The sequence below is a fragment of the Lycorma delicatula genome, chromosome 1 (assembly GCF_047948215.1).
Source record: "Lycorma delicatula isolate Av1 chromosome 1, ASM4794821v1, whole genome shotgun sequence".
In the NCBI taxonomy this organism is placed as follows: domain Eukaryota; kingdom Metazoa; phylum Arthropoda; class Insecta; order Hemiptera; family Fulgoridae; genus Lycorma; species Lycorma delicatula.
Genome location: NC_134455.1, coordinates 35,307,823 through 35,320,980, shown reverse-complemented (window position 1 = coordinate 35,320,980; position 13,158 = coordinate 35,307,823). Strand labels below are relative to the sequence as shown.

Genomic DNA, 13,158 nt, shown 5'->3' with positions numbered 1-13,158 from the left:
GTATATGAAGCTTAAAAGCTTGGAAAACATTACTTTAGTATAACACTATTTGAAAAAAAATAATGCGTATAACATTGCTTATCAAATTGATTAAGTATTACTTGTTAAAATCTAGAAAGCATAATATATAAAAAATTAAACTCTAGAAAGCGATGGGTATGAACATGCATGTATGAAGTATACAAACAAGAGAAATGTATAGGTTCCAACTTGATGTGTATCTACTCCTTGTAATTTAGTCTCCTTGCATAATATTCACTATGAGAGCGTAATGTTTGAACATGCATATGATAAGTATGAACACTTCATGTTCTCATCACTATAAAAGAGGTGTAAGGGATTGCAGAACAACAGTTTAGTTCTGCAAAGCATACGATGCCTTTTAGTTTTCAAAAGAGTAGTTTCATTGAAAATAATAGTAGTTGACTTTTCAGTTTTTTAGTGTGTGGCCAAACGATGTAACTGTTTTCTCAATTAGATTCTTATGCAGAGTGAGCCGTGTACTTCCAGTGAATCAATTGGTAAAAAGTCAAGATGTTACACTGACAGTTATTTCAATTATGGTTTTAGAAAGTACTATACCTCATTAGAAAGTACTTCCGATGAAAGCATCAAAATTAATTTTACACTTGGAAACTAAAAATCTGGCTCATAAAAGCAAACCCTTGGAATTATTCAAAAGAGAATTTTACGTACTTAGAGAAATCAACAAGTTTCTATTTGTAAATCGAACCATACTGATAAAAGTACTGTACACTTGAAGCATCTATTCTTATTGCATTAAGAGTAGCTAAAATGTCCATACAATCTGAGAAAACCTAATATTGTCTGGTGCAATTGATATGGTCAGCATTTTTATAGGTGTGGAAGAAGTAAAAAAAACTTTTAAAAATTCTGCTTTCTAACAACACATCAGTGACTTGATAAATCAGTGACTTGGCTGTGGATGTTCATGATCAGATACTTCAGCAAGTGAATATTTTAGTATTTTGTTTGGTGAATCAACAGATGTGGCAAACATTTCTCAGTTCTTATGTTTTGTAGATATATGAATGCGATAGGGACAGATCATGTTGTTTTGCAAATCAATACCTGGTCATGCACTAGGTCAATGTCTTTTTGATATTTTTTATGAAGCTACTATAGACCATTGCAAGATTGGTCAAAATGTATTACAGTATGTAGTGATGGTGTAAAGGCGATAACAGGAAAGAATAGTGGATTTCTGAAAAAATTAAAAGATCGTCTTATACCAAGGGCCAAAGTAACCCATTGCTTCCGTCAAAGACATGCTCTTGTCACAAAAAATATGTCGGAAAATCTCAAACAGATTCTTTGTAAAGCTGTAAAGATTGTTAATTTTATTAAAAGTCAACCATTACAGAATAGGCTGTTTGCTAAATTATGTGATGAAATTGGCAAAAAGAAAAATCTCTTCTTTTGTATGCAGATGGTTATTGCAGGGGAAAGTGTTAACCTGGTTATTGGAATTGTAAGATGTAAACAAACAATAAATTTTTAATAAATTTTTTTTCAGGATAAATAAAAATACCATTCTCAATGTTTTTACTGAATAATATATGTTGCTGTAAATATATATGTTGCTGTTGGTTTACTTATGTATTTTTGCATTTAAATGACTTTAATGTGAATTTACAAGGAGGGGATAAAAACATTTCGTTAATGACAGACAAAGTTCAGAATGCTTTCATTAAGAATCATAATACCTGAATTATATGCTTTTAAAGCAAAAATTTGGATGAAGACACTGTTTTTCACCACAGTTTTGGTAGCATGAAGATGTATTTGGGTGAGCTATAAATCCAGTTAGCGGACTGAAAAATAAAAATTATTTCTTGAAGAGATGGGGTACTAAATACATTTAGTGAAAATGTGGTTGCAGTTGACCAGTAGAGATTCACAATCAGCTCAAATGTCTGCCAATAAAACGTTATAACTACAATTCACATCTGAAGATTTAGATACATTTTAGCTTGCATCTAAGTGAATATGAAAATTTAGTCACAGAAGCATTTTAAATATTAATCCCTTTTGCCACATCATACCACTGTGAAAAGGGTTTTTTGTCTTGCTTGCACTAAAAACTAAATACAGAAATCTTCTTATATAACTTGAAAACAATGTATTTTTGTGTGTTTCTAACATTGATCCACACGTGAAGAAACTTTTAAATTAAAAACAAATGCACCATCTTATTAATTTATTTTCTTTGGCATGTGTACTTATAAGTAAAATGTTTAAAATAAATTATCTTTTTTTCTCATAAAATCATTTCATTATTGTTAACATGTAAAATTGTAGGCTAATTTTGCAACCCCCCCCCCTTTCATATCATCGTGACCCCAGGTTGAGAAATGCTGTCCTATATAGTTTTAGATACAGAGAGATTAGGCTCATGAAAGTATACAATACTGCTGAAATTTAAAAAAAAAAAACTGCTTATATAACAACTAATGGAGGAATTAATGTACAATGGTTTTGTTTATTTTCAAAATATTAGTTTTGAACAAGGACCCTGATTAAGTGAAGCAAACTTTTGTGTAATATCTTCAGTTCTTTGCAGAGGTTCCTATTCACAGAAGTATTATCTTCAGGTTCTTGCTTATAGAATTTCAGTTTCAATTTTAGGAACATTTACCTAAATTGAGTGACATGATCAGAAAATTTTTGAAGGAAGAAATTTTCTGCCACCCTCAGACAGATTTTTCTGCCCTGATCTAAGCAGAAAAAAAATACAACAAAATAATTAAAATTGATAAATTGATGCATTGTTTATTATTATGTTATCAAATTTAAAATTATTTTTTAATTAAATTTTTAAATTGAATATTTTTTAAGGTTAAAAATAACTAAGTATATTTAAGTGTTGTATAATTAGTAATGATTAACAAATTTATTAATTTTTGATATGACTGATTTAATGATAAAGTGTGTGGACTTCCTGTGCTCTGCTTCTAGTTGTGAACAATATATAAATTTGTTTCTGGTGGTAATTTCCTATTTTAACCTTGATTATAATCTCATTTTTGTTTTTAAGCATTTGCATTAGAAATTGACTCAAATTAATATTTGAGGTATGTAAAAATTTCAGTTTTTGTAGAACAGAAAATCACTATAAATTAATGATTTGTGTTGTAATTGACAGAACAGTTACAGAATTGTTGAGGTTCACTAAAAAGTTTCAACCAATGGACTCTTAATGTATGAGATTTTTTCAGGTAGACATATAAAAAATTCCCAGATGGGCATTTCACTCAAAAAATGCCCTTGTTACATTTCCATTTATCTGAATTGAAAGAAAACCTGAAAGTAATATATGTTAATGTTGAGAAAACCCATTTCATTCGTCATTCCTCACGCATTATAATCTTCAAGAAGGAACCAGTATTTTTGGAGGAGTAAGTACAGTCTTTAATGGATTCATAGTGAAAACAGAATAATAAGGGTCTTTTCTTTAGAATTGATGGTGGGCTTAAGCTCACTACTGAGTGTAGTATTAATTCAGATATTAGTTTACTTTGTTCTTGTTCTTAAAGGCTATTCCTGAAGGGTTATTTTTAAAGGTTATTAGTTTCTGATTTATTGTATAAAATCTGGATGCCATGGTAACATGATAAACAATCGTTTAACACCAGTAATGTAAAATCTTGTTACATTTCAACTACTATTCATTCTGCTCGTTGCTGGTAAGGCAAGAATCGGTGAAACATGTCATTGTCACTTCCATTAACTTGTAGCATGATTATTTCTTGCTGATGATACATTACCACCAAAATCATTTGAAAGTTATATCATAATGGTAATGGTAATAATGTTATGAGTGACAGCATAGTGGTAGATTAGCAAGTAAATAAGAGGGACAAGATGTGCAATTCAAGTGTTTTATAGTAGGAAAGAAATTTAGTTATCCCTGGTATATTTTTTTTAAAGTTGAAAGTTTGATAAAAAAGTTATTTAAAAGTTGATCAAATTGTTTGAAAGTTTAAAATAAAATGAAAGATTAACATCTCAACAGAATTGTGATTGTGGGTGATGAGGGTGAAATTTCTAGTAACGTAGAAATATTTGAAATAGTGGTTGTGCATTTCTTCACCTAACAATACAGAAAACTCAAGCAAGCATTACAAGATAAGTTGAGAAGTGATAACTGTCATGTTTTGGGATTGTTAGGGAATTTTGTTATGGAATTTATGAAATATGGAACTTTTGTAATATCAAGAGATTTATTGTGAAATATTGAAGAAATTTATTCCAAAACAGTTGTGGGGGATGCTTTTGAAATATCACCTACAGGTTAAATAAAGATTTTACTTAAGCATTTTAAGCGGGAAATTTTTAAACATTCTCTCTACAGCTTGGTTTTGGCATCCAGTGCCAATAACCGTCTGTTCACCAAGACAAAGCCCTGGCTAGTGTTCTACCATTTTGAACCCAAAAATGAGCTCATGTTAATAATTGGCTGGATAGTGGCTTAATACTTTAATGAGGTTGAAGACTCACCTGTTAGTGGACTCACAAGTGGACCTGTTAGTGAACAGGTCCACTAGTATCTAAACAGTATCTAAACTATCATTTTCATTTTGTCACTGGTAACTCCATTGACAGGAGCTGCTTAACTAATTCCAAGTAAATGTGAAAGAAAAATATTTATGTAATTTGAAAGTGAAGTGTTATTAATCTTTAATATTTCTAAATAACTTTGTCTCAATGCCTCATAAACTGATATTTAATATCATTTGAATATATCAGCAGCTTTATTAATATCTTCATTTAGCAGCTACAGGATGATTAGTGTTGCATGTAAAAATACCTAGATTGCCAACAATTATGTGTAAAGGTAGAAAAATTTGTTTTGTCAGTGTTCAGACGCAGGGTTATTTAAATGAAGGTTGGCATACCTGCTAAATTTTCATTTTTTTTTTGTTCTTTGTTACATCCCTGCCAAATGTTCACTTTTTTGTGACTCCTTTTTAAATGAAGAACTTTAAATTTTATTTAAAAAAGGACTTTTAAAAGTCCTTCGTAAAGCTGCACATGGCTTCTGACAGCTCACTTGGCTCCATCCACGCTATAAAGGCTGGCTTCGCACTAGAATAGGCTAGTCTAGTTCCATCATACAAAGACTCAACTTGTGTTTGTTACAAATTCAAGATTATAATAAAAATAATTTATATTATATTCAAAGTTAAGACGCTGTATTTATTTTTATGAACCAGTGAACAATATTTAGAATAATTTAAATCCAACTGAGGTATTAAACCAAGGTGGGAAATTATTTGACAGTCAGTCTATTGAGTATTTTATGCAACTACAGATAAAGATATGAAAAATTCTGGTTATTTAGCTAAATGTTATTACATTCAATGCATCAGATAATATACTTACTGTTTCATTTTTATAAAACCATTTGTGTGGCAATAATATGCTAGTCATATTTTTCAGACATCATTGAATTTGTTGTGGGCTTTTATACTTGTTTAATTTGTTGGTGTTTGAATGCATAATTTATTGGCCTTTATAGATGTAAAAGGTGATAAATAATAATTACTCTTTAAGTAAATAATGTGTTTATATTTTAAGGATATTAATGTCATTTACTCTTATAACTAATTTTAGAAAAAGCAGATTGGTGAATTTTAGTGGTAATGCTATTAGTCTCATTAGAGCAGTCTATTATTTTAGATTAATCAGCGGCTAGTTTTTTTAATATCATTAAAAGTAAATCATTTTTTTCTGTCAGTGACTTTATTCAGTGTATATTAAATTGAAATAAATTGAAAAACTAACCTATATAAAATTAAAATTTATTAATCATAACAAAAAGCTCAATCACCAATAAAGATATGATGCCATGGCAAGTGGACTACTATCGACAGACCTCATTTTATAAGAAAATCAGAAAGTTTGTATCAAAAATATGTCATTCAGAAGATAATCAGTGTACAGGGATTCTACTTTTAAGGAGTTTACTGTTTATTTACCTTAATTACTGTTTATTTCACTTTTAATTATATGTGTCATTCAGGCAGCTAGTTTTGGTGCAATTAATTAGTTTCCTGCTCACTCTTAGCAAAATTCTCTGTGTTAGAAAATAGTTGCATTTTAATATCCTCTAAATGATTGTTTCATAGGTAATAAATTCTACACATTTTGTCGAATCAAATGTAAGTTATTTTGAGAGGGTAAAATTTAACACAAAAATATCTTTTCTCTGATAACTTTTAAAATAAGTATATGGTAAAGTTTGACAGAAATAAATCTTGTATCTGTTTTAACTTCAGCTTGCAAGTGAGTACAGTTTAAACCTCAAATTCTGTTTGTAAAAATTTGTCTCACAATTTACTTTTCTGTGCTATTTACAGGAGGTTAACTTCACGTTTTGTGATAGTGGGGCTAGTTGTATAACAAAAAATGAGCCTTTGGAATTAAATGCAACTGTTAAAGAAGAAACTGTGAGTTGGAATTTTCTTTCAAAATAATTTTAACTTTTTGGTATTTTACTTTACATATATTGTTCATTGTGTTATGGTAGTTATGATCGTGTGCCCTATAGATTAAACACAACTTATAAGTATAGTGCTGCCTTACTGCTAGGTTGTGTTGCAAAATGATGCTGGTTACAGGATACTTTAAAATGGATTCCAGTATTTGTTATGAATTCAAAGTGAGGATCATGTTTACTGTACGTATATGAAGATTTTTACTAGTATACCTGTACATGTATGCATGTATATATATATATATATATATATATATTTATTCACAAGATGATTCCAAATTGCACAGCAATCTCTCAGGAGATGATTCTGTAGCCAAAAATATGAAAAAAAGTTCATATAAATGTAGGTCCAAAATAAAGGTTCATTAGCAAATTTCGGATTGTAAAACATTTAGCCCTACTTTCTGCTCCTTCTGTGAAATTAAACTGTATTAAACGTTTTGGGGTGCAAATGCCGAGGTAAATTTGTTGCTTCCTCATAATCTAAGAAATTGAATAAAATTAGTCCCAGACTTCTATCTCATTTGGTTTCAAGAAAAATGAGAGAAAACACAAAAAGGTTTTGTTGGAAAATAACACATTTTTAGGTTTGGAATAAAATAACTTAAAGTGTTTAACTTTGTTGAGAATTTATTCTGAGAAAATAAATGTAAATAATGTAAACAGCTGATGATCAGTTAAGTTTAGTGTCTAGCATTTGAATAGTCATCTGAGCGGTATTAGTGTTGCTATTATTAGGGCAGTCATTCAAAATGGATAATACCACAAATTTGTTATCATTTGGAGAGTTTATGAACTTGTTAATTTATGATGAAGTAAATAAAAAAGAATTGGCTGCTATTCATGAATACTTTGAAAATTATCCAAATCGAAGAGTAACGGATCGTAAAACATTTGAGGCTTTGGAGAGATGAGTTTGTGAAACAGGAATGCTTACTACAACAATTCGATGCTGGTTGTGAATGTATCTCTCACCTCACGCACCAGATCACATCGCTTTCATTTTTTTTTTCAATCAATTGTGTGGTGAACATTGTGGGTGTAACAGTTACAGCCATTCCATACAATACGTTTACAAGTTATGACCACCTGATTTTGATGAATGGATGAAATTCTGTCCATTGTTAATTAGAAGATGTGTAATCCTATTCCTAAGTAATTTTCTAATTACTAATGAACCCTGTTTTACAAGAAATGACAGCCTCTGATGGGAATTCTTATTCTTTAAGACTTAGGGGGTTGGCATGTCCACAGCTTTTTTCTAACTACACCCGGAGCTGCGGAATACTGTACAATATACAAAATACACTACATCAAGAACATTGCATGAATTACAACATATAGCCTCACACAAAAATATCCTACATGTTTCTTCTTACATTTACTCTTGATAATGTTGTGACATCTTATAAAACGCAACTGTAACCCAAGGTGGAAACTGTCATGCCAATGAGTAAATGGCTCTATGTAGTGAGTCTCAAAACGATGTCCTCTGGGCACCTGGCTGAACCGAGTTGTATTTCGCACTTGCTAGATACTGCTGGAGTGATACTGCTGGTACTTGTGAGACCAAAATTTAAGTCCTCAAATAAATTCTATGATGGCTGATGGTCCATCAGAAAAAAACACCAAACAAAGTAGTGAAAAGGCCTCGATCAACTTTCTCTGAGGAGAAAAATACTATAGAAAATGATACTTTGACTTGTGAGACAACTTGTCTACAATACAAAAATATCAGATCTATTATGAGAAATAATCAGGAAGATGACACCCTTCATAAGGTATCGCCTTTCCTGATTAACAAAGTTGTAACAGGTGCAGGTGGTTTACTGAAAAACATCATCAGAAAGTTACAAAACAGATTGATTCTGATTGAAATATTTAATGATGAACAGAGTTTGTCTCTCTTGCATCTCACTAATATGGTCAGTACTCAAATAAGTGCGGTGTGCCACAAAACTCTAAATAGCTGCCAGGGAGTTATGTTTTGCAGAGATCTTTTGTACATGGATATCACTGAAATAACTAATGAGCTTCATCCCCAAGATGTAGAAGTAAAGCAAATAACGAAACGGCAGAGCAGAGTGGAAGAACCTAAGCCCTCCCTTATAATAAGATTTAATATTCTGGTACTACTAGAGAAGATTAAAGTGGGTTACCTGTGTTGGTTTGAGTATGACCATTCATACCCAACCCACGGCAATGTTTCAAATGCCAAGATCACACTAAAACATCTTGCTCGAAATCAGAGATGTGCGTTTGATGTGGTAAGGAAGGCCATAATGACACTAACTGCTAAGAAGATGAAAAATGTGTGAATTGCAGCGGTTCACATACAGCTCGTTCCTGAGATTTCCCCATTTTTAAAGAAGAAAAGCAATTCTCAGAATCTGTTCTGAGCAAAAACTATCTTTCTCAGTCGCTTGAGAATATTAAAAAACTCACGTAACCTGGTTTTATATTATGATTTTATCATAAATAAGGTTATTTGGTGTTTTTATTTTAATTCATCGGTTAAAGTTTTAGCGATATCGTCCACTTAGTATGATTTGGTTGGTAGTGTTAGGTTGATCTCTTTCTTTTTAAACCAGATGTTTCATTTTCCATCAGTACATCAAGTAAAGCCTCTGCAAATGCAGGCAACCATCAGTGTGGATCCTACAGTGAGCTTAAGAAGCTTGATCAGGTGTTATCTAATCAGGTTGCTTCACTTACTGCAACTACTTCTGAGTTAACAAAGATGAATAAGAAGTTGGTGGCTGCAGCTAGTGAAACCAACACTAGTGGGTTCCCTCTGAAAGTTCCAAGTTCCTGTTCCTAAAGTTTTAGCTTTGCAGAGTAAAGACAGGTAGTGGTAAGCCATCCTAGTGAGCTCGGTGTAAAGGGAGGGAACCCACACAACCACCTGCTCTGGGATTTTGTCTGCAACTTCCCATATCTCAAAATCAATCTCTCTCCATCATCATGTATACTGGAGGTGGTAGAGGAACTGCACGACTCCAAGACTTGGAGTGTTTTAAAATAAAAAATTCAAAAAAGAAAAACCAGATCGCCTACAATTAGTTTTTTTATATTATTAGCTATAACTACCTTTATTTATGAGTGTTGATGTACGTCCATAAACGATTAATAATGTGCTTCCAAGAAACGCATCTATTATAAGAAGATACGATAACACTCAGAGGTTATTTCTGTGAGAGATATGACTGTTTGGTAGACAGTAGGAAGAGTAATGGTGTTGGTATTTTGATGTGGAATGAGGTGCCAGCTACAAAGATACCACTAGCTGTCCTCATTCCTGCTGTTGCTGTGAAGGACTCTATCCCTTACAAATTGCATAACAGTGCAGTTTTCACCAAGGATGTTGTTCCATTGACCTTTTAGTGTCACTGAAAGCAGCTATTCGAAATGCATTCTTATTCCGTCAGTGCCTTGTCCCTATCTTCTATGACATCAAGAAGGCATAAGACACGGCCTGGTGACGTGTTATTCTAAACACTCTTAAAGAATGGTGGGTCAGGGGCAATATGCTTGCTTTTATTAGGGTTTTTTTAAATGACTGAAGTTTTTGTGTTCATGTTGGAGATTCTTTATCCCGTAGCTTTATCTTGGAGAATTGAGTGCCCTAATGAAGTGTGTGCTTTTGCTTTGTTTGCTTTTGCCATTAATAGTATTACTAAATGTGTGCAGCCATCTCTACCCTGTCCCTTATTTATTGATGAACATACCATTCATCAGCCACAGCAGGGAGACTACTACAGAACACCGCATCTCACCTTGAAGCTTGGTCCAAGGTTACCAGATTCACGTTTTCATCTGAGAAAACAAAATGTGTAGACTTTCTTGCCTGTGGGACCCTTTTATTCTACAAATCTTCCTCAACGGAGAGAAAATTTTTAGATTTATTTTTTGACAGCAGTCTTAATTGGGTCAAACCCATCAAACAATTAAAAATGCAATACACCAAACTTCTAGATATGCTGCGAGTCCTTAGCAACATCAATTAGGGAGTCGATCAGTCATGTATGTTGCATCTTTATTATTTCTTAGTTCATTCTTGTTTAGATTATGGTTGTTGTTGCCTACTTTTCAGCGTCATACTGTGCTTAAAGTTGCTGGAAGCTGTTCATCATGCTTTCCTTTGTCTTGCTACAGGTGCATTTTGATCATCCTGTCATAAGCATACTTGTTAACTGCAGTGAGCCATCACTTTGGGATAGACAGGACCAGCTTTTAGCATTTTACATTGCCAATCTTAAAGCACATCCAAATCATCCAAAGTTTAATGATGCAGTCCTCTCTAATCCTTATTTACATTGGTATGATGACCATCCACGTTATCACGTTATACAGCACCTATGGATATTCGTACCCAGCGTTTATTACACCTAATAAATGTTGACACTCCTATTTTCCAACGTGGGAATTCAGCCACATGGGAATTCTAGGTAATGAACATACAGATTCTGCTGCTAAAGATGCATGTAGTCAGCCGTCCTTCATCACTCGTGTTACTACATTTGACTTTATTAATTTTATAAGACACACTATTCGAGCAAAGTGGCAAGGTGACTGGACTGTTACTGTTGATAATAAACTACGGCACATTAAGATTACTGTGTTACCATGGAACTCCTCATACAGAAAAATTTGTTGTGAGGAAAGTGGCTCTCTGCCCATTGCAGATAGGACATAAGAGAGCTACTCATGGGTATCTGATGTCAGCAGAAAACACACCACTATGCATAACATGCGATTGCTGCTTAGCAGTGTGCTAGATCCTTGTGGATTGTATATGTTATATGCGGCCTTGTGTATAAATTTAAATTGCCCAGAAACATTCGTCGAATTCTATGCAATGACATGGAAATTTTAGATCACATCTTTCTATTTTTATGACATACTAGTATTATGCATAAAATGTAATAATTTTGTGTATATATTTGTACTGTGAAGAATTTTTAACGTGAAAGCATTTTTAGCCCTCAGAAAAAAAGAGAAATAGCATTGTAAATTATAGAAATTCCCATGAGATTGCTACAAATAATTTCCAGTGCCGTTTTTCGTTAACGTTTGGTGTGGTCTTCTTGGTGAAATTTCATTTTATTTCGGGTTTTATCTTTAAATTGTTAAATTTTTATGATAGTTTTTACCCAGTTAGGGATAACTTTACAACCCCTCGAACTTTGTTAAATTTTATATTTATTTATTTAAATTATATGTATATTACTTTTGTGTTTGCTTTTAAACAAACTTACCTTAATTAGATTCCTATTGTGATATTAGTTTTTAGTGATTATTTATCTGTGTTATTAGCTGTAAGTTTTAGTTTTTTCTTTTAATTTTTATTTTTTTATGTTCCTTAATCTTTCTGTATCCAAGAAGGGGCCCTTCACACACCCCATTGGACTTTTTTAAATTTATTTATTTTTATTTAAGTTTTGTACTTTATATTTTTATGTTTATGTTTATTTTAAATTTCATGTTAGCAACTGTGATATTAATTTTAAATCTATTTTAAGAGATATTTTTAGCTGTGATATTAGTTGTAAGTTTTTATTTAATGTTTTTGTTCTTTTAGCGGTTTTAGTTGTTTTTCCTTTCTTACTATATTTTATTCCGGGTGAAAGCATATTTAGCCCTTGGAAAAAAAAAAGAAATGGCATTGTAATTATCAAAACACTCGTACTTTAGCAGAAGAAAATCCCCATGAGATAGCTACAAATAATTTCCAATGCCCTTTTTTGTTTAACTTCTGGTGTGGTCTTCTTGGTGAAATCTCATAGGCCCTTTTTTCTTACCTGCAGAGAGCAGCACTACTTTCATTTGTTGCAAACAAATCTGATAGAACTCTGAAGATATTCCACTTGCAGATAGAGTGCAGATGTTTTTTTTCAATGATGCCGCACCTGCTCACTACTGTTGCGATGTGATGAATCATTTAAATAAAACTTTTAGTTAGCAATGGCTGTTCAAAATGGCTACCTCAATCTCTTGATCTCATGCCAATGGAATTTTTTGTTTGGGGTTGGATAAAGTTGCTAATCTATTCCACTTGTATTGGCACACAAGAAGAATTGATACATTGTATAATAAAAGCTGAAGCTATTATTCGGAATAATAATGATGCTATTACATGTGCCTAGCTTGCATAGATTCGCCAAGCTGACTATCCATGGAACAGAATGGCATCCACATTAAGCAATTGCTTTGAAGAAATATTTGCAGCTTTATTAAGTGATCATTTTGATGTATAATAATTTTTAGAAAAAAAAACAAAAATATGATTTTTATTTTTTTAAATCTCATTTTTATTCATTTTTTTATGTTATTGATAAATTTTCTGTTTGTTTTCATTTACATTATGTTGTTCAAACATTGATGAAAATTTTTCTGTTTAAAGTCATATTACTTTTCCAATCCAGTTTGTGTGTTTAGTTTCTAATTGAAGGTGAACTTTTCAAATTTGTGTTTAATTGTAGGACATTATTTACATCAGTTTTCTCTGAATAAATTCGCTACAAAGTTCAAAGAAATTTTTAATTGTTTATTAGTAAATCATAAACAAAATTATTTTATTCCAAACCTAAAAAAGTGCATTTTCCAACAAAGATTTTTGGTGTTTCACCCTGTTCTTT

The 13,158-nt window shown here is 32.0% G+C and overlaps 1 protein-coding gene across 1 annotated transcript in view; it reads left to right on the top strand.

Moving 5' to 3' along the window:
- LOC142317484 (uncharacterized) overlaps positions 1 to 13,158 on the top strand; it is a 41,382-nt gene that overhangs the window by 2,565 nt on the left and 25,659 nt on the right. The window contains exon 3 of the mRNA XM_075354052.1: positions 6,384 to 6,473. Coding sequence (XP_075210167.1) covers positions 6,384 to 6,473 — 90 coding nt within the window. The remainder of the gene's footprint in view (positions 1 to 6,383; positions 6,474 to 13,158) is intronic.